The 27,471-nt window shown below is 41.3% G+C and overlaps 1 protein-coding gene and 1 long non-coding RNA gene across 7 annotated transcripts in view; one reads left to right on the forward strand and one right to left on the reverse strand.

Moving 5' to 3' along the window:
• Positions 1-1,188: 1,188 nt before the first annotated feature.
• PAM (peptidylglycine alpha-amidating monooxygenase) overlaps positions 1,189-27,471 on the reverse strand; it is a 129,825-nt gene continuing 103,542 nt past the window's right edge. For 3 of the 6 annotated variants that reach the window (XM_081212367.1, XM_081212362.1, XM_081212363.1), the window contains 10 exons: positions 23,895-24,011; positions 21,258-21,330; positions 20,677-20,887; positions 19,844-20,044; positions 16,388-16,506; positions 13,367-13,466; positions 9,420-9,473; positions 5,331-5,534; positions 2,974-3,030; positions 1,189-1,997 (listed from right to left, as the gene is read on the reverse strand). In XM_081212367.1, the coding sequence (XP_081068493.1) occupies positions 1,816-1,997; positions 2,974-3,030; positions 5,331-5,534; positions 9,420-9,473; positions 13,367-13,466; positions 16,388-16,506; positions 19,844-20,044; positions 20,677-20,887; positions 21,258-21,330; positions 23,895-24,011 (1,318 nt within the window). In that variant the 3' untranslated portion in view covers positions 1,189-1,815. The remainder of the gene's footprint in view (positions 1,998-2,973; positions 3,031-5,330; positions 5,535-9,419; positions 9,474-13,366; positions 13,467-16,387; positions 16,507-19,843; positions 20,045-20,676; positions 20,888-21,257; positions 21,331-23,894; positions 24,012-27,471) is intronic. The other 3 variants (XM_081212364.1, XM_081212365.1, XM_081212366.1) reach the window with 3 other exon arrangements.
• LOC308597017 lies at positions 9,487-12,889 on the forward strand. The gene is made up of 2 exons (XR_014012802.1): positions 9,487-11,673; positions 11,781-12,889. It is a non-coding gene; the product is annotated as an uncharacterized lncRNA (long non-coding RNA).

The raw sequence follows: 27,471 nt of genomic DNA on the forward strand, positions 1-27,471 counted from the left end.
ATTATTTTTTGTTTCAATGAATTATCAACAGAATGCCAATTAAAAAACAACAGATTTTCTTAAACCTGTTTATACTGTGATAGCTAGAGAAGTTCGTCACTGATGCCTGCTTTTGCTTGCTCCAAGAAAATGTCTCACTGACGAAGCAGTCCCTCTCAAAGGAACCATGTACAGTTTCCTGCATGTAGCCACCTTTTCTCAGAAGATGTTAATGTTACTAAATGGGCATTGGTGGGGGGGGGGGTAGGGACCATGTTTTTATTCATCAAATGGAACTTGGCCGATGTATCTGAATTATCATTGTCATGTTCTGTCAGACGCATTGCAGTAAATCTTCATTAGGGATAAAATATTATGGCTAATATAGCACGGCAGTTAAGAGACAGAGACTGCTGTCTTACCGCAGCAGATGCTGCTGGGGCTGCAACTTTCCTCATCCCTGACTGGCTATGCTGTCAGGGGCTGATGGGAGATGCAAGTCCAAGGGCTTCCCTATGCACACATCTAATTGAATTCAGCACAGATTACACTGCAACTTCAAGTTGTGCCATCTGCTATGAATTCGACAGGAGGCCTCATGGCAAAGCACTCCTCTCCAGCCTCAGTCTCCCATCTATAAAATGGGCATAATTATGACCTAATTCGGAAGGTTGCTATAATGGTTGTAGACTTTTAATATATATAAAACATTTTGAACACTCCAAAGGGCTTTACAAACGCTAAGTGTGGAAACTGCGTGTTCATGCTATGGTAACCAGGACTGTACTTTATGATTGGGGAAGGAAACGTGCAAAAATAAAATTATTTCTATGCAAGTTGAGACACAGGTTTCCTCTTAGCTCTGACAATGTTTTATTTGAGTACATACCCTGAAGTTTGGATATACAGGCCAGATTTTCTTTAAAAACCAACGCTTGATTTTTATACATGTAATGCAAATTTAGTTTTAGGTTTTTAAGTTTTGCTTTTTAAAAAAGAAAAAAAATATGTCATGTAACAAAACATCTTCCATCTTTCATACAAAATAACACTTTGGTTTCCTTTTCCTCCCCGCTGCTAGTAGAAAGCAGTGATAAAACTTTGCACTGTATTCAGTGGTTTGAGGTATTGGCTTACAAAAAGTTGCATACAAAGACCCATTCCCCTCTCCCACCTCAATGCAAAAATTCCAAAGTACACTCTGACAGCTAATGCTCTGCGAACACTTTATTACACAAATTACATTCAGCTTCTGAAAATAGTGTTCTAACAGTATAACCATCTAAAAATAAGACATCCTGGAAACACACAAATTCTCGAGGAAGAAGAAAAACCATTTTAAATAGAGGCTTTAAAAATCTTTCCCTCAAAGCAACAGAATGCTAGTGATTTTCTTTAAAAAATAGGAGTTTTAGCAGCTTTGTTTCATTGTGGCACTAAATTCTCTCTGTTCTGTGATAGGTTAAGGGCATTGAACGTGAAAAGGCACAAAAGAAAAAACTGGAACTGAAAAAATGTTTTCTTAAAGCAGAGGCTGGGACTTATTTACAAATATAGAGAAGGTCCCTAACTGAAATGAGCAGATACTACTACTTTCAAAATCATTACTGCAATTAAATGGGATTGTTCTGCTTTATTAAAAGGTTCACAGAAGACAATGGCACTGGTATGAAATGGTCACACTCTAAAACCAAACTGAAGCCAAAGGGAGGGGGCGAATTGTGTACAGTCGCACAAAGGACTAGTACAGTTTACAATTAAATACACAAAATCTTAAAACGTGCTAAATCCGGCAATCTTTGTAGAGTCATACAAGGTAGAAATCAAAGGCCAATTTCAGGAAGATGGAGGTATCGCTGGAGGGTGAGGAACAGCATCTTCCTCTTCTGAATCTGTGGCATCGTCCTCATCTTTTTCTTGGTCGCTCCCTTCCGTACTAAGTCGGTCAAATCCTTTTCGACTGTAGCCTGCGCGGCTTGCAAAGAAGTTCCCAAGATTGAGGCCTCCACCACCTTTTCCTGAAAGTGGAAACACACTTTAAGAAAGTGTTCAATGTGCCCATTATTCTCACAAGTCGCTACTTTGGATCATAATGCTTTCTGATTTCCTAAGATGGCAGCTGTGCTCGTTCAAGAACAGCAGCTTCTTAGAAAACCTGTTGAGGTCAGTATAAAGTGACTCACGGAATAAGTCCTCTGATCTGCCTGTTGGAATCAGCTGATATCTTCAATTCTGTACATTTCCCCCATCATGCCTTCCCTTGAGAGGCGTGACATAGTCACAATGCAGGATTGGCTCTCTTAACTATAATAGCCTCCATCTTCTTCTCTGACCCCCCCCTTTAAAGTTAGCTCAGGGATTATTTTGAACTTCGGCTGAGAGAAATAATTGCAGTCATTATTTTTCTTCATTATATAAAGGGAAGATTTGCAGAAGATCAATTTCTTAGTATTGTTCTGTGTCTCTAGGAACACTCTTGTGTTCCTCATCAAACCAAATCAGCCGCTCCCCAAGGCTTTACATGGTAGATAAGGGGAAGACTCAACACTATCACTACAGCATTCTCCTAAGGAATAGCTGCCAAATTCATTAGCAGAGGACAGACAATTTGTACTAGGTAGGAGGCAGGCAGGCATTTAGCATCTAATGAAGAGAATCAATGCAACGCTCACTTGCTAGATACATCTGGGAATATCTCACACAAGAGCCCATAAACACATAGAGAATACTTTCATGGATCTTTTATTAAAAATATAAAACATTTATTGTTATTCTTTCATGGGTCTCTGACTTCTTAGGAGTGTAACACCAGATTGTAAATGAAGGACGATGTTTATGTCCAGCCCCAATTGGCTGTAATACCAGCTTATGAAAGATTCTCACAATAGACATCATGTTCAAGTCTCGTACGAGGAGTGGAAATGATGTGGTGTTGCTACAGTGCCCGGACTATTTCCTGCCCTCATCCTTGGTCTTTGCTTTCCCTTTACTCACCTCTAAATTTGCCCAGGATTCCCCCTGAACTTGAATCAAGTTTATGTTCGGCATCAGCTATAAAAATGAGACATATTGCTACATCAGGAGCAAGCACCCTCAAGCAGAATTATATTATCAACACACACCAGAAAATAAAGCAGGATTTGTGCAAATCAAGCTATGTGGAAGAGAAATGGAATTGAAATGGCAAAGTCTCTGTTGGGCCTTGGTGGTTTTGCTGTGTCTGCAGCTGAAAAGTAACAACACTATTTGTAAATGATTCTGTTCTGCCGCTGACTATTAGAATTTTACTTTCACATATCACCCTAGCAGTGGCGTAGCGTGGGGGGTGCAGGGGGGGCCGGCCGCACCGGGCGCAACATCTGGGGGTTAGAGTTAGGGGGCGCAAATCCACAGGTTAGGGGGCGCAAATCCACGGGTTAGGGGGCACAAATTACTTGCCTTGCCCCGGGTGCTGACAACCCACGCTACGCCACTGCACCCTAGACTGTAAAAGACGTGGAATCTAGATTTGCCCCAATGAGAAAATGAATTAAGTTCTAAAAGTGACTTCCCTTAAAATTACTTTTTTATTTTTTAAAACATGTTTATTGAAGATTTCTTGGTTTACAAAAGTATGTGCAATATTTCTTTTTTCAAGTTACATTTTCTATAATCTTAAAGCCCTCATTAAATCTATCATAAACTAGACAAACTTAGTGAAACCAAGCTAGCCTTTCAAAACATGAATTCAAAACATGAATTCAAATATTTCCAACAAGGTTTACTTTTGAAAAGTCATATCCATAGGGAAAAACTACACAGTAGCACTTGTTTGGAAACACCGTGTGTTGCACTGTTTATATATTGAGCTATATCCTACTTGCAGAATTGCTTCTGGTATTTATAAAATGTTCCCCATGTGAAAACTACCTAAGCTTACAGGAGCTAAAAACTAGGGCAAATCCAAGTTATTGAGGAACACGGGGCAAGCACGCTAAATAGTCTCTGAAGCGCCGCCCCCCCCAAGAAAACCCACTGCAATTTTTGTACCATTTTGAACAATTTCTGTTCACTGTCTCTTGGCAGCTGCTTTGACAGTTTTTAAACAACAAATAAGAGTTCTTCCTGATGTGATCCAGCTAAAAAGGAAGAGGTAGCTAACCTGGAGTTTTCAAGATGCTGTTGAACTACAACTCCCATCAGTCCCAGCCAACACAGCCAATAGTCAGGGATGATGAGAGCTGGAGGACCCCAGGTTAGCCACCTTTGCAACAGGGGCCATGAAGCCAGCATAGCATGACAGTGTAGCTGATCAGATTTGGATAAGTGACAGTATCAAAAAGAGCAAGGCCCTCATCCTCAATGGGCCAAAATGCGGAACAGGTGCAAGTTCCACCTGAGATAATGTGAGAAGTCCCCTCCGTTATTTACATATTATTAGCAAATGCATGTAATAAGGCCCCTGAGCGAGTCTTTAGTAAAGCCAAATAGCTTTTCAGTGGTGGTGGTGGTGGTAGATTTTGAGCAGACACCATTAAAGGAAGCTCTTTCCTCTCTTTCCTCCTCTATTCTGCTCTAAGCCAATTCCACATTATGAACGAGAAGGGAAAGGCCACAGAAAGTTGATGCAGAGTGTAGAAATGGCAGATGGGAGAAGGGTTAAGCATGCCTTCTTCCTGTCCCTTCTGCACTTAAAATCCCACTTGAAGGTTTCCTTGCAATTATTGCATGGCTTTGTTTACAGAATTAGCTGACGGATAGGTCTTAACACTTGGTCTTTACTCTGAACCGATAAAATGCTGCTGCTGCTGAACATACATCTACAATAGGTAAGTTAATGGGTGCTGTTACTCTGGGCTATTTGCAAGCATTAAATTATAGAAATTTAAGAAAAGGAAGCAAAGGGTTATTTGTTTTAGCCCATACAGAAGGAATTCCACATCAAGGGAGGCCCTGATGGATTCTAAAGAGTAAGTTGGAGACATCCAAAGGAGAGAGAGCTTATTCAGAGCCAGCACAAAAGACAGCAAGACCACTCCATAATTGGCTGCGCTTTCTTCAGCTACCATTTTGAACAGCCCAATCTTTATGAACTCACAAAGTAAAAAAACAACAACAACAACACTGCCCCCTGCTAAAGTACTGCAAGAAAATTTAATCCGAACAGAGAAAGGAACATAAAAAGCCACTTTCCGAACCAAGAAAGCCAGAGATACAGGGATCATGGCACATCTTACTTTTGTCTGCTCAAATTTGACTGCTGCACAGTAGTGGGGAAATAAGCATCTCACACAGTTTTATTGTGCTGTTTCCATGAAGGTTTTGGACATGAAAAAGGATTGTTGTTACCAATTTAAGAGTTAGCTAATTACCTCCATAGATTCTTGTCTTTCTCCACCGGATAAATACTGCAATTGCCAAAAGGATGACGATTGGAATAATTAGAAGCGTCGTAATAAGGACAACAGAGACTCCGGTGCTGGCCTGCTGGACCACAGGGTGCTTTTCTTCTTTCTTTAACAATTCCTTTGACATGGGTTTGTTTGTCAGTCTGGCTTCTATAACAGCCTCTGCTTCTTTAAGAAAAGAAGGAGATTGAACAAAGATGAGGTTTGTCACGCTGTGCATATGGACTCCACGGGAATGTGGAAGTTCACTTCATAACATGTATTAAAAAATGGGGGGAAAGTGAATTTCTGTTTAAGGAGGATGGCACTGATTACCAATGGCCAAGAGTCAGGAGGCAGAGCTCAGAGCTTCTTTGGAGGAGCTGCCACCCTCTGCCTTACAGACAACCTACTCCGGGACTTGAGCTCTCACTTGCCCTTGTTTCCCCTACCATGGTGGAGCGGAAACCATAGGGACTGTGGGCACCACCCTCCTGGGCCTGGACCAAGGACTGCCTCATCTGGGACGCAACAAGGCCCCGAACCCATTCTGCAAACCTTTCCAGGGCCCCTCCCAGTTACCATAGGAAACATACCTAAGGGCATAAATTCAGGGCTCACAGCTTTGAGGCATCCTGATGGGGTTGTGATATTGACCACCTAGCAGGCGTGCCAGCTCCAGGGGGCCAAGGCTCTTTGGGCCCCCTCAACCTTTTTTAAAGGGGGCCAGGGGCTCCCATTGTTGAGACTGAACGCCGAGCCAAGAGCAGTGATGTCAGGACATTGTGTGACTTCAGGATGTTGTGTCAGGCCCCCTCAGTGTTCTTCTGAAGATGGCGCCTCTGCCTCCCAGTTTGGTGGGGAAGGACCCAGACGAGTCCTCCAAAGGGAGGGAGAGGGCTGACCACCATTCTGAGTTCGGGTACGATGTCTGCCCACCTTCTGGGAATAGTAGGCAATAAAAGTACCTCCTCAGAGTAGGCAAAGCTCTGCGGCCTGGCTCCGCTAGTGAAGCAGAACGGCTTTGCTTCAGCCACTACCTACTCAGTGTGATATCCTCTGCAGCCTCTTTTCTAGATGCAAAGAAAAAAAACTTCTTTTGTGCCAGGTGGTACAAAGCAGACTGAGCCACGACTGCCTCCCAAAGGAGCACCTCTGTTTTTCCCTCAGGTGGCTTTGGACCAACTGCTCAGGCTTTTTGGCAGGAACTAGGGATGCGGGTGGCGCTGTGGGTTAAACCACAGAGCCTAGGACTTGCCAATCAGAAGGTCGGCGGTTCGAATCCCTGCGACGGGGTGAGCTCCCGTTGCTCGGTCCCTGCTCCTGCCAACTTGGCAGTTCCAAAGCACGTCAAAGTGCAAATAAATGAATAGGTACAGCTCTGACAGAAAGGTAAATGGCGTTTCCGTGCGCTGCTCTGGTTCGCCAGAAGCGGCTGTCATGCTGGCCACATGACCCGGAAGCTGTACGCTGGCTCCCTTGGCCAATAAAGTGAGATGAGCGCTGCAACCCCCGAGTCAGCCATGACTGGACCTAATGGTCAGGGATCCCTTTACCTTTAGGCCACAAAAGGTCCTAACCTCAATTACGTGAAGCCCCCTGGAAAAGTCCCTAACTAATCCTTAAAAGGGGAAGGGATAACGAAGATGAGCAGGGAATTGAAGAGAATAAAGGGTAAAAGTGAAATTAAATAGCTCCGATAAAAGGGTCAGGTTTCAGGAGTCTGAACAGCCCCCTGCCAATTCGCTCACAAACAGAGCCAGTCTAGGAGGCAGGGGGGCAGCAGATCTTCCAACAAAGCTCAGAGCTCTGTCCACTGACTCCTGCAGAAGTTGTCATCTCCACTAGTCACTGCCACCTGGAAGCCTCCTGTAAAACAATAATTAGCAGCAAGTGCAAGATGCTGAAAGATTGGTTGCCATAGAAGGAAAGGAACAGGAATTATAACTTTCAAATGAAAGACAAGCAAAACAGACCACACTGCAATCAACTGCATGTGCTTTCATGTGCATTATGTCTTATAGGACTAGCAACTTCTGGATCACTTTTTAATAGATGTGACCACACACACACACACACACACACACACCCTCCTCCCAGGCAATCATTGACTTTTGCAGTTGCTACGCATGGGCAAATGCGGTTTGTGTGAAGGAGTTCGATACATGATGGACTCCATAGTCAAGGCTCATTGAACAAGCCAAATTCCAACACCTGGAGGAAAAGCTATTTGTCTAAATCCATTATTTGTGTGCCAAAAGAATCGTATGGCTTATTTATCATGACAATTTTGCAACGTTAAGGTCCCTCAACAATCCAATTTTTATAAGTGAGCTTTCAACTCTCAGTGAGTTCACGGATAAAATGGAATTTCGAAGCTCATTGTTGTGAAGGGCTGCTTTGGCAACTCTCATCCTGGCATGACAATTTCAGAAGGTGGCCTTTGGCTGCCACAGCTGGGCAAGGCAGGAACTGCCAAATCTCCCAAGATGTCTGTCCTCATGAGATTTCAGCCCTGCCATGCTTGTGTGCTAATGCAGTTTCTTGAAAAGGATGTCGGGGTGGGGGGGAGAGAAAGCTTTGGAAAAAGATGTTGCTTGGTAACTTTCAAATGCAGTCAACTCATCAGTAGAAGTCCGTATGATGCTGTTGCTCTGCTCTGGCTTCCCAGTGCCCAGCATCACTGCCAGTTGCCAAGAGACGAGAGTAAGAAGCAGGGAGCTGGGTGCAGTGTGCGCTCATAAGACTGGCTTCACTGCTGCAACCACAACACACTGAGCTCCCTCTGCCTCGCCTATCTCCCTGTCAGTAACTGTCCCACTAACCACTACTACAGCCAACACCGGTTGCAAAGAGTGTTCATCCACATGGCCCAATTCTCAGACTCTTTTTCATTTACTACGATTAATCTAGCCTGAATCCTTTCAATATAATTGGATCATTTACAAAGCTACCTCGTAAAGTTGCAAATGATTATACAGTCGTACCTTGGTTTTCAAACAGCTTGGTTCTTGAACGTTTTGGCTCCTGAACGCCGCAAATCCAGACTGTTTCAGTTTGCAAATGTTCTTTGCAATCTGAACGTTCGATGGGGCTTCCATGGCTTCTGATTGGCCGCAGGAGCTTCCTGCAGCCAATCAGAAGCCACACTTTGGTTTCTGAACGTTTTGGAAGTTGAACGAACTTCCAGAATGGATTCCATTCGACTTCCAAGGTACGACTGTATTGTTAAGAAAACAAACCATTTTAAAGTTGTGGGGAATTTAGAGAAACGGTAGGTGGCACCTCCAGCATCATCTCTCCCACATTCTCCATTGGAAGTACTCAAAATTCTTGTTTGCAAGTGCAAATCTACTTTGAACACGTCCTCACTCTCCTCACTGGGAGGTAGGAGACATTAAGTTGTTTTGGGTGGGAGGCATTTTGGTTTCTCTGCTTTAAATTGCATGTATGTGTGTTGTTTGCAACTATGTTAATTAGCTTGTATGTACATTCAGAGGTGGATTTAGGGCAGCACGACTGGTTCCCCCACTCAGGGCACTGAACCAAGAGGTCACCAGCCTGCCTTCTTCCCCAAGCCCAGTAAGTGCTTCCTTCGGGAAGGAGGCATGAGGCCAAATTTTGGCCTTGCACAGGGCCTGATTTTACCAAGATTCAACCTTGTGTACATTGATATCTGAAAGCATGGCCCATTTTTAAAATCATATTTTAGGAAGTATTTAAAACATTAAAGAGATTCAGACTTCCTTTTCTTGCCTTGTTAAGGAAGCCCATAAATAGGAACTCCTAAGATCATTGCTGTCAGTTGCCTGAGCTCTACCTTCCTTAGCATAAGGAGATTCGCCATAACTCTTAGTGCTTTCGTATTTAGGAATAACAAACACAACTGAAAAATCTTGACAGCATTAAAGTTTTAATTTGCTTACACAAGTGCTTTCCAGACAGCTATCTGCACATAGAATCCATAGTGACTATTAAGTTGAGGAAGATCCCCAAAACATATTTTATCTTGTTTATAGTAATACAAGGCCATCACATTTCCCCCCAAGGCAGTCAAACTGAGACAAGGCTAACCTTTTATTTCCTGTACCTCAATCCCAGCCTTCTTGACAGACCGATGCTCCATTTCTGCAACACACACACACACACAAAAAAAAAAACAGTTTTTAAGCCCTTGTGATGTGTGTGATTCATAGAGGTTGTAATGGCCACCATTTGTGACACACAATTGCCTTTACAAGCCTGCGCTACTTAGAAGATTAGCAGGGCTGGTCTTAATTGGCAATATATGCAAAATCTATGGGATACAGTAGCTAAGTACTCTCTCTCAAAACTCAAGGGGTTTTCTGCCTTTGTAACCAGTATAGTAACCTCGGGATTAAGTATGACTTGCGCCCAAACCAATCTGTTAAAACGGGGGTGAAACTGGATTCGGATACTGGGGCAGATCCAGAATTGGCCCATCTACCACAGGCCACCTGAGATGTCATGATGGCTTCATCTCTAGGAAGAATCATCCTGATTCTTCCTTTGCAGCCACAGCTTCGGAATCAGCGCTGAATGAAAACCCCACTTTTGGCAGGGATCTGCTCCATTAGGGAGCTCCTGAGACGAGCCAGTTCCAGCAGGGCTTGCATTCAGCGCTGGATTTAAATTCTGCTGAAATCAGAGGAAAAATGGGGAATGCATTCTAAGGCTCCTGGTTGTTTCTTCTGCAACTGAGGCTTTACCTGTCCCACATGCCATATCACACGTGGGGCAGGTGGGTATGTATGGCTGGTGGCTTCGCAGGCCTAATTTGATCTGTGGGCCAGATCTTCCCCATCCCTCAGATAAAGCACCATCTTTCTTAGATGAGTACACTTCACCACATCTGAAAATTCTGCATCAAGGAAGCCCACGCCCTGTGCTCAAGATATATTTATGAACATCATGAAAAACAGAATCTGCCCCTCATTTGCACAATATATTCCCAGTTAAATACTTTGGCATAGGCTTGCATGGTGGATGGCTTGGAAGAAATGACTCAGCTTTGCAGAGCACAAACACTGTCCACTGAAGCTGAGTCTTAGTGGCATTTTGATTCCAAGGCTTTGGCTGGCAACACCCCGGGATTCAAAAACCTCTAGTTAACATCAGATCCTAAAAAGACTATGCAAGAACACTTACATATTATGGCGCTATCAATATATTTGGGAAAGCTGCAGATAACATCGCTGCTGCTCCATACCTTTAGACATTAAGATTTATTACCTTCACACATCCTTATTCTTCCCATTGTAGCTGAAGACTACACTCTTAATCATACAAGAAGCCTTTTGTTTTTTAAAGCCACTAAACCGAGCGAATTGAATGAAAATGGCAAAGATGCTCATCTAGGGGGTTTACTGAAGAGACAGACAAGAAGTTACTGTCATAACGCAGGAGTAGGGAAACTTCTTTGGCCAGTGGGCCAGGGCAGATTATTTTATCTCCCATGGGCCAAATGTGACAGGTGGGCAGTAACTTAACATCTCTATGATGTTAGGTGATGCCGTGCTTTGAAGTTCCAGTTGTTAGGACTTCAAAGCACAGAGCAGCACTGTTTGAAAACCTCTGCTGGGGTGCCTGAACTGAGCAGAAATTTATTCCTGTTCAGCAGCTGACTAAGTCCTGCTGCCTTGGCTTTGCAATCCTGTCCCCACCAGTGATGTCACCAGATGGGCGGGTATGGCTTGGGAAAAATTGCTTTGTAGACTAAACTGGACACCTTGGTGTGCCAAGACTGGCTTACAGGTTGGATCTTCCCCACCTCTGTCAAAAGGGATGGAATCATGTGACAAGTGCTGAATTATCTTATGCGTATTTACATTTGTGTGTGTTCACACTCAGTCAAGAGAGGAAAATATGGGACCTGTAAACTGCATGTGCCGCTAAGCTAAGGGATGGGACCAGTTCTTGGGAACAACAGGACCACCCCTCATTTCTGAATGTGAGTCAGTCAATCTTTATTGCTGCAAACATAGGTCAAAACAGAATTGTTCGTGGAATTGCTGCGTGTTTTACACCATTCTCTACCAAGAGCTATTTTCCAAAACCTTAGTCTTAGTGAAAAAGCTGAAGTTGTGGGTATTCCATTGCAGAGGAAATCAGTTTTATCTGGTACCAAACCAGCCACAGAGATACCTAGACACTTCAAGTCAGGAGCACCTGTATGGCAGATGCAAGTGACCATTGCTCAGCAGCTCACCTGAGTCATAGCTACTGAATCCACCCTTGAAAAGGAAGAGGGGAGGGAATAAGGAGTGCACAGACAAGCAACTGACCAACGGCCAGCAGTCGGGGGGAAGTGGGATGGGAAGGGACACAATTCTGTATTTGGGGTGATGGATGACACTTCAGAATGGAATGGTAGTGGCCCTAACGTGATTGTGTCTCATTATTTTATGCACGCAGCCTTGGGAATCCTTCTGCATCAAAAACAGAGCAGAAATAAAGTAAATGGCATATAAACCACGTATATAATAGCAAGCAGTTGCATTTGTGGCTCTAAATGTTGCAAATGGCAAACAAGTTCACTTTGCAATTTGTACTTAAAATATATAAATCTCATCTGGCTTTGTTTCATTCTGACTGGTGGTGTTATTCTTTGTTTTACTGTTTTTATTGTGGTTGTATTCTGCCTCAGATGCTTTTTTGGGGACGAGATTGTAAAACAAACTTGGGGGAACCCCTCCTAGATAAATAGTATACAACAGAACTGTCAAACGATTTGTGAGTTTATACCTTTAAAAAGCACAGAGCTACTGAAGGGGACACCGTCAGCCAAGGTTTAATGACCAAGTGGCAGCAAATGTTCCAGCGGGAGCAACATATTTAGGCTAACAAGATGTGAAAGTGGCTTAGGAGAGTGAAAATTAAATCATTCAGCCAGTGGAGTGACTACCATTCTCAGTTGACTTGTCAAAGGACATTAAATGCCAGATGCTGAGGGACAAGATGGGGATGAAGTGATCTCTAACAGGAGAATATGCCAGGCATGGCAGAACAGCATTTAATGCTGCAAACCATCTTGGTGAACCTCTAAAAGTGCAAAAATTGACAAGTGAGTCCTACATCCCTCCCCCTTACTAATTAAAAATGAATTTTAAAAATCAGTGGGCTGCAGCCAATCTTAGTTCTACTTAGTGCTTTTTTAAAAAATGAAACAAAAATAGGTGTCGGTACTCTCCATGAAGTTGTTACAGTAAGTGCCACACTTTTAATATGTAGGGGGTGGGAGGAAAGGTGCTGGTACTGTGTACCCTTGAGTACCCCCAGGAAAAATCCAACTAAATAGCGATAGCCAACTAAATAATTTCATTAGAGCAAGGATTTTTCTTTGCACCAGAAAACTTTCTCCTCCGGTCCCCTCCCAATGACTCACTTGTGCCCTCCCTAAATTTGCTCTGGAAGATTGGGGGGAACCCTCAAAACCTTATTCTGTGAACCGCCCTGAGACCTGGGGGTATAGGGCGGAATATAAATTCAATTCAATAAAATAAAATAAAAATAAATAAGAATAAGTAAAACAAAAATAAGTAAAATAAATAAATAAAAATAATAAATAAATAAATAACCAATTTTTAGGTTAAAGGAAGGGGTGGTGTACAAATTTGATGATGATGATGATATACAAATGCTGCAAATATTCAGCACATAAAATTAACACAAGTACTCTTAATTTTGTTCACTAATACAAATCAGATAAACAGACTAAATCAGATCACAATCAATTTCAAGCATCAGAAAATTTTCTGATTCAAAATTTCCTAGAAAACACATCACTGCTCATGGTATAGCCAAAATAGGCTGTCTCCTTGGGCTAAACTAGAAACACAGAAATCCAGTCTCTTTTTTGGAATTTGGAAAATACGTCCAACCCTTTTAATGAAATCTTGCTGCAGAAATGCTCTTAAAACAGGGATTAAGAAAGCAGGGTTGTTGATTAAGTATGTGCCTGAAAATAATGCTTGAAATGATTGAAGGCAAACACAACTTACTTTCTGGGGATGCAAATTTCCACACTCTGTTGGCGTGAGCGTCACCAACATACACTGTTCTGTCGTCGGAAGCAACAATGTCATGTGGCATCTCAAAATTCTGTCAATGTAAAGAGCCAAAGAATTAAAATTGGAGATCATCACAGTACAACACAAAAGCTCATTTAGAGCTGTTTGTTCAACAATTAGATGTAGAATTAAACTCAGGAAATGTTTTAAGCTTTGTTAATATGTGAAAGGGTGCACAAAGTCCAATGATGGAGCAGAGGTGTCTTATTGTACAGCAATATGATTTGCAGGTTTGTGGTGAAGTCAACAGACAACCCATCAGGATTCAAACAACATGACCCTGCTGCATTGTTTTGCCCTGTCAATCTCTGGTAAGCTAATCATGATGCTTAAGATTACTGCATGTAAGAAGTGCTACATAAACGCTAAAATGATAATCAGTATACAGACATTTCAGCACAGAGGCGGACCCCAAAATGGCATGCCCTTCCCCACCAATGAAGAAGGGGGTCAGGGAAGATCTACAACAGGAACCATGAGGAAGAAAGATGGACCGTGGGATCTGCTGCCCCTGTGGACCCTGCTGCCTGAGGCAGTTGCCTCACCTTGCCTCACGGTGGGCTGGCCCTGTTCATACAGACCAGTGATGGGGAACCTGTGGTTCGCCAGATGTTGCTAGACTCCAAATAATAATCATCCCTGCCCACTGGCTAATCTGGCAGTGACTGATGGGAATTGGAGTTGAACAACATCTGGAGAGCTCATGTTCCCCATTTCTCAACAATAAAATCTCTCCCTGCACCAACTCTCTCTGTGCCTAGCAGGGATAACGCCAGCCACTAGTAGAAAGGACACACAACACTGCGAAGTATCTTAGATTATACTGGACCTGCATCCTTACTTTAAAACTGATCAAATGTAGATTTTAATAAGCAATGCTGATTTCCATTCTAAATAACCAGAAATTAAAATGCTGCGGGGGTTGGGAGGGAATTTATTCAAAGCCAATCTGACATTGGCTTTAAGTTTTCAAATTAGACAGCTATCCCAGAGTACTAATTAATTTTAATCCAGTGGCATGCTGACATCACATGCATGGTGGCAGTTTCAGACAACTTAGAAGTGGAAAGAAATGGGAAAGGGAAAACAAATAATAATGCAGTGACTTGGCCCCTCTTTCCTTTATGTGGCTGAACAAATCATATTTCAACCCTGTCTATTTTTGACTCCAGCCTAATTAAATAAAAGGACTTTTCATATGAAGCAATAAGCCGCTGTGTGCCAAGTAACTTCTGAGTTAGAAACTGTGTGTGGCACAATTTAAAGCTAGCTTGCCTTGTGGAAAATAAAGGAGGGGGAAATCATTTCAGCTTGGTTCACAGTGGTATTTTGCAGATTTACTTCTTTAGTAGAGGGCTACTTGAGAACCAACTTCAACTAGAATTCAGCTATTCTTCTTATTAATCAGTTTTTATACTGTTTTTCAACTCAGTCTAAACCCTTGAGGTGACATTACACAATATTAAAAAAACTAAAAATCAACAACAACACAGTGATAAGATCAGCTCAAACACAAAACAAGATCCAGCAGCATGATGTAAAACTCAAGTTTCCAAATACTTTCATGAATGCTCTGCTAGCCTTGCAAAGCAGAACTGGGACCCAGGAGTGAAACTCTCACACAGATGGCTTCTCTCTCTCTCTCTCTCTCTCTCTCTCTCTCTCTCTCTCTCTCTCTCGGGGCATTCTCTTACTTTAAAGTTCCCTCCCCTTTTAGAAACCCTTCACATCTCTCTGACCACAGAAGCTTATTGATCCCTCAACAGACACTGGTTCCTATTAATGTAGGCCCTTTGTCAGCAGGCAGCTTAAATTCACTCTCTTTCAGATTCATTTCATGGAAATTTCAAATTCCAAAGCAACAGAGATCACTAAGAAAATCTGAAAAGGACCAGCCTTCTTACTCAGCAACCAAGAATGCTCTCAACTTGCTTTGCAATTGGGGCTTGTTCGTTTTATTGCTCACTTAGAATTGAAACCCTTTCGGTGTAATTTTGTAATTAGCCCAGTATCCCAGCTGTGACCAAATCCAGTTCTGCATATTTCAGGAAGCATCTTATGTAACTAATGGCTTAGGTTAAACTGATCATTTACAACAGAATGATTAAGGGGAAAAGATACAATACTAGCATGCTTCCCCCCCCCCCACTGCCCCAGTGCTGTTTTATTGTTGGCTACCACTATTTTCTGAGGAAGCAAGATCCACATAGATTAAACATATTGCTGGTGATCATGAAGAGTGCAAGTAAATTCAATCCATATTTACATTTCCACTGCATATTCAAAATGCAAGCCAGCCACACATGGCTCCCGTTCCCTCCTGTGGTCACCAATAAGCTTTTGTCCTCATCCTCGTCCGTCTTGCCCTTTAGAAAATCCCCCTCCTTCTCCTCTTTTAATTAGTAAGGCAATGCATGATAGATTGCATGAAAGTTCATGCAGAGCTTTACGAGAAGGTGGCTTGTCTCAAGCTTAGGTGAGAGGCAACACTCATGGCAAGGTCAGTATTTAATTCGCCCATATGCACATCTTATTTCAGAGTCAAAGCCAGCAAGTAGCTGCACCACAGGAGGAGGAGGAGGAAGGAAGAGCGTGCAAGTCTGAGGCTTGTTCCTGTGCCACAATATGTACAGCTTAGCATCACTTCCAAACCAGGCGGTGATGTCCTTGAACTCACTGTCAATGGCCAGTGAATAAGCTGGTAGGTGCTTCTCTGATCCAGGCATCAGGATCCTAAACTATCTTTTTTAGGAGACAGATTGTTAACTACAGCCTTACAACACAACATCCAAAATTTAACTAGGAAGAATAATTTAGTTCCACCTGCTAGGTAATTTGCAAAAAAAATCATGCTAGAAGTTTGAAATGTGCAGAAGACGTGGAAGGGGGAGAAAAAGAAACGAGTGTTCATGCATTTTTAATAAAACCAAGTGATGCTTCACGACGTGTTACCTTTCTAAGTGGAATGAAAGTGTCAATGATTTCTCCAGTTGAAAAGTTCATCACGAATGCTTGCACGGGCACCGTGTCTCCAGGGTACGGCTTTCCATTAACTGCAAACAGCAGACCACCTGCAAAGACACATTTGTTCTCCCGTGATCTGTTTGGGGCTTATAGTCTTCCTTTTTATTACAACCCAGTCTTAAGCACAACAGTGCTGACTCAAAGAGCCAGTTAGTTGTTTATTTGCAAGCATGCAGCAGCTCATGTAGACTTTGGAAATAGTCATTCTAATAGTGAGGATGGACTCAAGATTCCCCAAAACAACAGATGCAACTTTTCAGCCATGACTGCTAGGAAGCAACTGGCAGTCCTCTGAATTAGAATCAATTGGGAAAAGGGAAATATAATGAAAAATAAATGCATGAGAAATCAAATGAAGTTAGCACTCCAGACTCTCTCTTGTCTTTTAAGCTGACTCTTGGAATATTTTCATTGATCATTATTCAAATATATACCCCACCCGTCAGTCACTTTGCTACGGGTCATAAATAGCATGAGAAGAGAATTTCTGCAAGGCAACTTTCCTGTTTCCTCCTTCCCTCTCCAGCCCTCTGCACTCCCTTCAATACTCTCTATACCAAGCTTCCTCAACCTCGGCCCTCCAGATGTTTTTGGCCGCCAACTCCCATGATCCCTAGCTAGCAGGACCAGTGGTCAGGGATGATGGGAATTGTAGTCTCAAAACATCTGGAGGGCCGAGGTTGAAGAACTTTGCTCTATACAGTCGTACCTTGAATCCCGAACTCCTTGCAAGTCAAACGTTTTGGCTCCAGAACACCGCAAACACGGAAGTGAGTGTTCCAGTTTGCGAACATTCTTTGGAACACAAATGTCTGATGCAGCTTCCACGGCTTCTGATTGGCTGCAAGAGCTTCCTGCAGCCAATAGGAAGCAGTGCCTTGGTTTCCAAACGTTTTGGAAGTTGAACAGACTTCTGGAATGGATTCTGTTCGACTTCTGAGGTACGGCTGTATGAGGTTGGGGAACACACAGTAAGTGTGAATGATGGGGTGCAGAGAACTGCTGAGAGCGGGTGGGGGGGGACACAAAAAATCAGAGGTGCCTTATATAAGTGGATGGAAAAGTTATCTTGCCCAATTACACTACTGAGGATCCAAGCCATAATCCATATCTAGTATAGTCATGGTATTTGGGCAGCCAGCCTTTAAAAGTTTTCAGCACTAAAAATAGGAGCACAAGAAACCATTTCTCCTGCTCCAAGCAGGGCACCAGAGAGCCTATGCAGACATGACCTGAGTTTGAGCCATAATAATTAAAGACACACCACTGAACATTAAGAGGATCACAGTGCATTTTTCCAGTAAAATGATTGATAGGCCATTTTTTAAAGATTAGTCCAGAAAAAACTATGGGTATATATTTAAAGACTTGTTACAGATTCTTCCAGACATTCAGTAGTTATCATTTCTCTCTAGTGTATCTTACAATAACCAAGACGTTTACTTGCTAATGTTCTTGTTTTAGTTTTCTATCTTTAGGTTTATATGGCACAATAAACTATTGTAAACCATATATTTTTCTAGGCATTTGATGATATATTCCTTCTGCTGATGTTTTCGCTGTTTTTTCGCTGAATTTGTTATCAGAATGGTTTTACTGAAATGTATTGTTTTACATACTGTGCCTTTTTGGCTTTCAACCTTTTTGTAGTGTGCAACAAATAAGTCAATTAAAGCAACAACAACAACAATTTTAGACTATGGTTTAGTTATATATGATTTGTGAAGAAGGACTTATATGGGCCTACCTGTTTGTAATGTATTTTGTGTAATGTACCAGAAGCTGTGACTCTTGTTCCTAGCCTTTTCACACCTTTGAACATTCATTTACAGCTGTCTTCTAATTACTAGATTTCTACTTGCCTCTCCAACAGAGATATTTTCCTCAATTGAAAAAGTTCTCCCTAAAGAGAAAACATTGCCACTACTGGCATATTTAGGCAGACTCTATTCTGTTTTCGTACACAATGACAGTCTTGTAATTACAGTCTTCTGGGCTGAGAACTGGCTCCAGGACAGGAGTGCTTTTCTCTGTTACAAACTACAGAGACCAACTACACCTGTCATGGAATTCCCAGCATCCTTTCCTAGTACAAACAGCAGCTGTGGGAAGGGAGACCCATTTAGAGGAGGGGTGATACTCTGGGGGAACAGGATCTAATTCTTTGTTCCCACACAGTAGGTCTGATCCAAAACACATCTCAAAGCAGTTATTTGCCCTATAGATGCATTTTGAAGTAGAAAAAGGTGTGAAGAGTGCAAATCATGACATTTCCAAGTCACACTGAGCTTCCTCTGTGAAAAATTTTTGGGGTACCCCCTTCCCACAGTGAATGGTTTGCTAGCAGGTTTCTCTTTTCGGGGAAATTTAGCAATGCAGTATGGCTGAACAAGATGCAACAGAACGTATGTACAAAGCTGAAATATGATTCTAAAAAAACAGTTTTAGTGTATATTTCTGTTCCTCTCCTCAAATACTTCAATTATGTTCACACTGCTCATTAAATTATTGCAAACTTTTCAGTACCGAATATTATCTAAACAATATTGTACTTTTGTATTGTAATATTTGCCCTTTTAATTTTATCTCTTCCTTTATGCTTCAATTTTTAATTAAGAGGTTTAATACCCAGCATTCTTTTCTCACGTTAAAATTTCTAATTTCTTCCTCTACTGGTGTAGAAATATTTTTGTGTTCTCTCTAATGACACTTGAAATAGCTTTTGAATCTGCAGCCGCCAATGAAGAAGGTGGTATGTATTTAAAAAACATTTGTCTCAGAGGAGGCACATTTATTTCTGCCTTTAACATTTAGATATTGGCAGCTATTACCGTTTATGATAGTGAGACAGAGAACAGGTTTAAAAATCTCATATAAAAACGGTGAGATCAAACATAGCATGAGTGGGCATATACAACCATTACCATGACCACCAGCACCACTGTTTATTCAATTTATATCCCACTCTTCCTCCCAAAGGAGCCCAGGGTGGAAAACAGATCTTAAAACAATATAATTTTAAAACTTCTAAAATTATCCCTCTTGCACACCCCCAAAATCTTCTCTAGGGGTAGACATGGACTGGAAGGAGGGGAAAGAAACTGGAACTTGCGGTGTGCAAATGGATTTCTATTGTACAAGTAGGCTAAGACATTTCTGTAATTAAACCTAAGAAAAGTATTTAAACTTGAGAAGGCTCAAGTTTCCTACCCTAGCTCCAGTTTTTAAAAAGGAGCTGGTGGAACTTTCAATCCTTCAAATTAAGTACATTTATTATTTTAATAATATGCTACGTTAAGAATACTACTTCTACTATCACTTAAGGGGAAAAAAAGCAGGTCTCTTATACATGACATTAGGTGCTGTTGTTTTTTAAGTTATTACCTGGGGCATATGAAACTGCAAATACTTCTCTTCCAAACAGTGGGTGCCTGATTTCTTTAATAAATTCTCCTGTTTCTGGCTTAAAACACTGGATCCGACCATTTTCTCTGTCTGCTACACAGAGTTGACCAAAATCAGACACCAGTGTTAAGCTGTGGGGGATGCTGAACTGGCCAGGTTTAGTTTGTCCAAGAGAACTCTCTGAAAGGAGAAAACACCCGGTTAAAGTCCAACTGCTCACTACTTACAATGAGAAATCCTGATATTTTAAGCTAACAAGAAACTGTACACTGAAATGGTTTATCGTCCAAACATATTAGATTTCAAACTGTGCACTGAAAGCATTAAGCATCCTATTCACAATGCCGGGTGTTAATAACTGAATTTCATGCAACAAAACCTGGTAAGAGGAGGACTTCGAAATTTCTCCATAAGAAGCTAAATAGATGTACAGTGGTACCTTGGTAGTCAAACGTAGCCAAACAAATCGGCTCCCAAACGCCACAAACCTGGAAGTGAGAGTTCTGGTTTTCGAACATTTTTTGGAAGCCAAACGTCCAACGTAACTTCTGATTGAGTGCAGGAAGCTCCTAAAGCCAATCGGAAGCTTGGTTCTGGGAGTCGAAAGGACTCCCGGAACAGATTAATTTCGAGAACCAAGGTACCACTGTACACGGTAACATTAGGCACATTCATAGGCACTTAAGTCTAATTGTTTTCATAGAGACTTAAGGTGTACCCAAACTTCTAGGCGGTGTCATTTGTGTGGCACCATAAGCTATATAGGGAAAGAGTGGGTTTACTAATTGAATCAACAGCTTCTTATTCAGTACCTTCTCCCCACTGCATGACAAACATTCCATTTGGAGAGAACTGGACAATACGACTATTGCAGTAGCCATCGGATACGTAAATATTGCCAGTAACTGGATCTACTGCCACATCCGTGGGTTGGCAGAAGTGGTTTTTGTCGCTCCCAGGTTGGAAAGCCCTCCCGAAAGACAACAGAGGAGATTCTGCGCCATTCGATGCCAGTTTGAATACCTAGCAATATAAAAGGGCAAAAAGTTCCAGGTCATTTAATCATATATTATAGGTAGACCTGCACAACCCGCTGCAGATTACATCGTAGGCCTGTCCTCTAGAAAATGTCTTTCTCCAGAGAACAGTAGCGTATACATTAATATTCATGAACCCAATAAAGAAATCCATCATCAGGCATGTAACAACGTTAATTCAGTAGCGTTTCTGCATGTCAATCCATGGCCGTTGTGCTAAATGAAGCAGTTGAACATTTGGCAAATATCCCTCCAAGTCTGAGAAGAATCATGCTGTCAAGTTGTTAACAAGAGAAGCTAACTAAATTCAGAGTCACACAGTTAGTACGGTAGTTCTGGAAGCTAGCTGTGCATACCTGATGAAGAGCTACATCTGTCACCCAATAGTTACCATTATGATCTATGCTCAAGCCATGTGGTAAATAAAACCTGAAAACAAAATAAAGGAAAACTACATTAAGCAACAGGGAAACAAGGTAGGATAATTTGTTCTGTTTAGGCACCATACAAACACCTGGACTGATGTTTATATAAAGGAAATCTTCTTATCCGAATTTACTGGAACCCTGAATGCCTGTTATTTTTCGGGCTGCATTATCCTGTCATTCCTGAGTAAATGGTTTAATTTGGTGCTACTATTGACTTTCATCCTAACCTTCACCCAGTGGCCAGTTTTGAAATACTCCATGTTGTTGTTTGTGTGTACACACTCTAAATTTTGTTCTCTTCTCCTGTTGAGGAGTGAAGAGCCCTCGACATGAACATGGGAAGAGACAGACGGCTTTCGATCCCCCTGTCCAATGTTTCCTGGTCCAAATTTTTAAAAGCCACTGTTGTGTCCTTAAAGGAAAGAATAAGTTCTTTTTTAAAGATTTTATTGTGTGCCGATTTTGTATTTGTACTCCATACCATGCATCTTCCCACATGGTAGCGCTGTTGTTTGGGGGTATCAAATTTTTTAACAGTAAAACATAAGTACTGCACTCAGGAAAATACAAACGTCCATTCTAATAAAAAAATTCCTTCCTGTAGCACCTTAAAGACCAACTAAGTTAGTTCTTGGTATAAGCTTTCGTGTGCATACACACTTCTTCAGATGCATGCACACGAAAGCTTATACCAAGAACTAACTTAGTTGGTCTTTAAGGTGCTACAGGAAGGAATTTTTTTATTTTGACTATGGCAGACCAACACGGCTACCTATCTGTAACTGGAGCCATTCTAATGCCAGTGACGAACATGGCTGCATGGGCGCCTTGGGCACCTACTGGATTAAATGTGCCGTGTAATTTGTGATGAATGATACAATCTCGCCTGGGCATTATTTTCAGGTTTAGTGGTCATTTTATATGTTACTTTGCTGGGAGGAAAGACGTGGGTCTCAAATACAATCAAGGTTGAAATGTTAGTAAGGAAAAGCAGTTTCGCATAGCATCATAGTTTCATAGTTAAGGTAAACAGCATATTAACATTAATAGGCATATTACCCAAACTTTGCAGAAAATTGATACTACATATACACTTAGATAACATACAGACTGGTGGCACATTTTGTGTGGCTCATGAGGGGTCAGACTTTCCTGCTTCTCCTCAGAACTGAACAGAAAATGGAGTGTGCTGCCAGTGAAGGGTAGCCTTTTCTCAAGGTTGTTTTGCTAGATTTGGGATCATTTCCCACTGTATGTATTCTGTGCTGTTAACTCTTCAAAAAGGCTTCTTTGGGAAGAGCAGGAAGGGAGACAGGAAAGTCTCCATGTTTGCACTATGTAGGTTCAAAGCTCAGTTTTCTTTGGCATTCTACTGCATACCAATAATTCTATCTTTATTATAATATGCTTGTTTATAAATAGTAAAAATAATAATAATGAAGCAGAGGATCTGATATTCTGAGACCCTTTTTGACACACAGAGGAGGAAGTTAGTGACACATCTCAAGCTCCTCATCCCAACAAATTATTCCTATCCAAGTACATTTCATATTAGCTGCTCAGCAGGCAGCACCCCTCAAGACTTTTCAAAAATGCTTTTCTGCAGATGAGAAGCACTCAAAATCCACACATGCAAGCACACACTTAGAAAGATTAAACAAAAGTGGCAAACACCAAGACTATCCGGCTCCAGAAGATAAATGCCACCTACATGTCCACAGTTATTCCATGGAAAATATGGCACTATTTTTGCTGTAATGCCAAAATGGCTAAAAATGCAGTTAAGGCTAGTTTTGAGACACCAACCTTAGTTAGATGTATCTGCATTTGCCCAAGGAAGGATAACTTGGATCAAGTGTCTACTAAATATGCACTCACTAGTCTGGCTACAAAGTGGGGACTGCATCAACTTTTATCTATAAATGAGACCATGAGATGGGGTGGGGTTGGCAAGAGCCCCATGCTCTACTGCTTTTATGTTACCAGAAGTAAAGCAGCTATGGAAAAGGGTCTTCAAGCAACAGAATGTTGGGAGGGTTTCAATCCCACGCTTCATTTCATGATAAAAGCAGAACTACCCATACAAACACTTTATAGCCAAACCAGAGAGTAGGTGTTTAGTATCTTACTTTCCAGCTTGGGGCAGGTATTATTTTCTCCCATTTATCCTGCCATTCTAATAGGAAAGCACAACACACCTTTTTGGTCTTTCTGCCTCTTGAGGACAGAATATTTGCTTTCTATCTGAGTTGGGTTCATTTGGGTCATTAAACAGTGAGCAGATAGGAAGGGGCATAAATTATTTCCAGACACTGGGAAAGTTTATAATGTTTGAAAACAGTAGAGATATAGATATAGATATAGATATAGATATAGATATAGATATAGATATAGATATAGATATAGATATAGATATAGATATAGATATAGATATAGATATAGATAGATATAGATATAGATATAGATGATATAGATATAGATATAGATATAGATTGCAATGAAGTGAGGAACTTATTCAGCACAAGGAAGGCAAACATAAGAATTTAAAAAGTAAGAAAGACTTACAGATTTCTTCCCGTGGAATGAAGAACTGCTGAACTATTGGGATCTAGTACAAGAATAGTGCTCTCTTTAATGGGCCCAAGTCCTTTTTGTTGATAAATGTATCCATTGTCAAATGAACTACAGAGAAAAGAAAAAACTGATCAATATACAAGGTAATCAAGATGTTTCAGAATCTTTGGGTGGATGCCAGTAACAGGTGTGGCACAAATGTGGGTTCTCCACTCACACAGGCGCACACACATTGCCATACCATATGTGTGTCTTAATAATATAGCTTGCTATCTAAAAACAAAGAAACAGCAATTCCCGCAGAGTGTAGCACATTAAAGGAGGTTTTCCCTCCTTCTCCTCCTTTCCCAAACAAAGAAGCAAGAATCTTACTGCACATGGCCTCTTCTTCTGGACTGTGCATTTCATTTCCAGGAGGTATGCTCACATGAGTTCACTGCTGCAGCCTCAAGTGCACCATTAACATAGCAAGTAGGAACAGGAAAGATGTTGTAAGATTGGATAATAGTGAGCTCTGAGTGGCTCCAGAGCAGGCTGCAGATCTAAGGTGCTCATGAAACAGGAAGTGTTCCTATATGCTCCAGTGTTTCCTAAGACCAAATTTGGGGAAATGTAATGCTTCCTGAGCACTTGGGAGAATATCCCCACTCTCAGTGATCTCTCTAAGCACTGCTGCTTATATATATCTGGCTTTAAAATAAATAAGCAAACCACTGCAGATGCCACCACCGAAATCAGGTGTGTATGTTGGAAGGAGGAAAAATGCAAGGGAAGGGAGAGTGGTCTGCCACTGCTGCTGTACTTGATTATTTTATACAGACAGTTGACACAACAAAATGAGCTCGAGTTTTTGTCGTCCCTCCCCCCCGCAGTCTATTTTACACAGAGAATTAAAGTATCAGTAATTTTGAAATTCACAGTAGGCTCATTGTGAGCCATTTACATAAGTATAAGGCACTCATACTGTTATCCCAATGAGAAATTATTAGCTATACTTCTCCATCAGTGCAAGAAGCCTTTATAAGCATTCCAGCATAAGTGCTTAGCATTGATTGAAACAGTGTTAACTGACTATGCCCATGAAAGTAAATAGCATTTAATCTAATTACATGTAAAATTGTAATTCAATTCTCATCCAAAATCTGGGAGCTATATATTTTTTCTGCACGTTTATTTATTTAACTGGCTTCTAAGTGCTTATAGGGATTGATTTTTTAAAAACAGGAGTCATGCTTTATGACTTTAGATGAGTCTGCAAACCAAATTATTAACCCTGTACATTGCAACAACAAAAAGAATAAACCCCGCATAAAAAATTTATGCTATAGCTTTCAATTAAGAAAAGTGGCAGGCCATGCAACTGGTTGTACTTCATTGATTAGTACATTGATTTCTTTATTAAAATTATTTGCACATGAAATCTGCAGCACTTTTTAATTAAAAATATCCATCATGCACTTAGTGAATATTGTTGCAAATACCTTTTATCTGGTTTTTTGTAACCTCAGGCTTTCCAGAACAGTTACCATTTATTAATACTGCACAGAAGTGCAGTTAAAAACAACAAGTGATTGTTTTGGACAAACATGGGTAGGCAAACTAGGGCCCGGGGCCCGGATCTGCTGGATCTGGCCCAATCACCTTCTCAATCCGGCCTGCGGATGGTCCAGGAATCAGCGTGGTTTTACATGAGTAGAATGTGCCCTTTTATTTAAAATGCATCTCTGGGTTATTTGTAGGGCCTGCCTGGTGTTTTTAATAATAATAATAATAATAATAATAATAATAATAATAATAATAATAATAATAATAATACATTTTATTTATATCCCACCCTCCCCAGCCGAAGCCGGGCTCAGGGTGGCTAACAATGATAATTTTACATGAGTAGAATATGTGCTTTTATTTAAAATGCATCTCTGGGTTATTTGTGGGGCATAGGAATTCATTCATTTTTATTTTATTTTCAAAATATAGTCTGGCCCCCCACAAGGTCTGAGGGACAGTGGACTCCCCTGCTGAAAAAGTTTGCTGACCCCTGTTTTGGAGTCTTGTGATTTCATGGTCAGGCCACCAGCAATGGACATTGGGAATGATCACAAGGGTGAGCAACAGTAGTAGGTGCATCTTAAAAAGTTAAGACTACTGTTGGATTGGTTTCTTGAATAATATGCTTTAGGAACTACTCCTGTGATTTAATAGCAGTTTTCAGGATTACTTTCAAATATCCAAAACCTGAGTATTCACACACAACAAAGGATATCCAACAATGCAGATTTAAAGAAGATTATAAAGTGCTGCAGTATTCATTGCTTATGCTCTGCATTCTTATTTCCCTAGCATGGTAGGCTCTTAAAAATATAGCTATTTCCCATGAAGAAATGAAGCAGTAGGCAGGAGTAAGCAGTAAGTGGCAATTAAATGATAATAAACTCATCTTCTTTGATGACTATCATATTCATATAAACCCATAAGGTCCTTAAGTACTGACCTATGGCAGTTTTTACACACAATCAAGCTACTACTTCTTTTGAAGGTTTTGCAATTCCTCTTTCTCTCTCTCCCATAGGAGCCAGGCCACATTCCCATTTTTACTATTCCTTTCTAAGGAATGAGGCCTGGGAATAAGAATGATGAGACCATGGCAAAGACAGGAACAAATCTCAAGACTCCTAGATCTAAGTCTACTGAAGCTGTGTGTGAACCGATTAACAATATTAGCATATATTTTGAAGAGCTGATACCTCTCTGGAATGGGGTGGGTGAGGAAAGGAAAGGTTGGCTGACAGCTTGTGGTTTGTTTGGGGTGAGATATGTCCAAACCTAGACTCACAGTTTAATGCTAAGCCAAACCATGTCTTAGCTCCAGGAAGGGCAGCAAGTGGCTGCGATTTTTGCTCCAAGAACCCACACACGTGAGCTCACACTTGGCCATGTTTTGGCTTAGCATCATGTGCTAAAAGAACCATAGAGAAGTTCAAGAGACATTGTATTCAATAAGGGGAAATCCAAATCTTACACTGGAACTTGCAAGAACAAAGCTTCCAGATGGTTTTCAAGATAGATAACATAAATGCAAAGGTAATTTCCAGACTAAAAGCAGACTTGAGACATCTGAACACCTGCCAGAGTTATTTGGCATAACTCCCTTGAATCTGCTTCTTCACCACCCAAGCAGAGACCATCCCCAAAAAAATCATACATACTCAAAGATGGTGATTTATGCACCCCTTCTGCCAAACCTCAAGTTCTCTGCAAATTTGGGAAAGCTGGGGGAGTACAGGAAACAGACACACATCTCTAGATCTTGCACTTAAGTGTTCTACAGCACAAGATTAAACTGCCTAAAGTTCCCAAGCAGTCTGCTGCATTTGCTTGTAGGGATATGCAGCTTTTATCTGCATGTATTATTAATACATTGCTAGCATTCTGTGCAGTGCCTGAAGCCCTGATAATTTGTTTGCCTCTTTCCTTGTTGTATGATGGGGAAGCAATCAACCAGAAAGAATGAAGAGAGTTCCTAAGGCTGATAATTGAGCACATTTATGATTGGTAAAGAACATTACAC

Source organism: Podarcis bocagei, assembly GCF_964188305.1.
Source record: "Podarcis bocagei genome assembly, chromosome: 11".
Taxonomy (NCBI): Eukaryota; Metazoa; Chordata; class Lepidosauria; order Squamata; family Lacertidae; genus Podarcis; species Podarcis bocagei.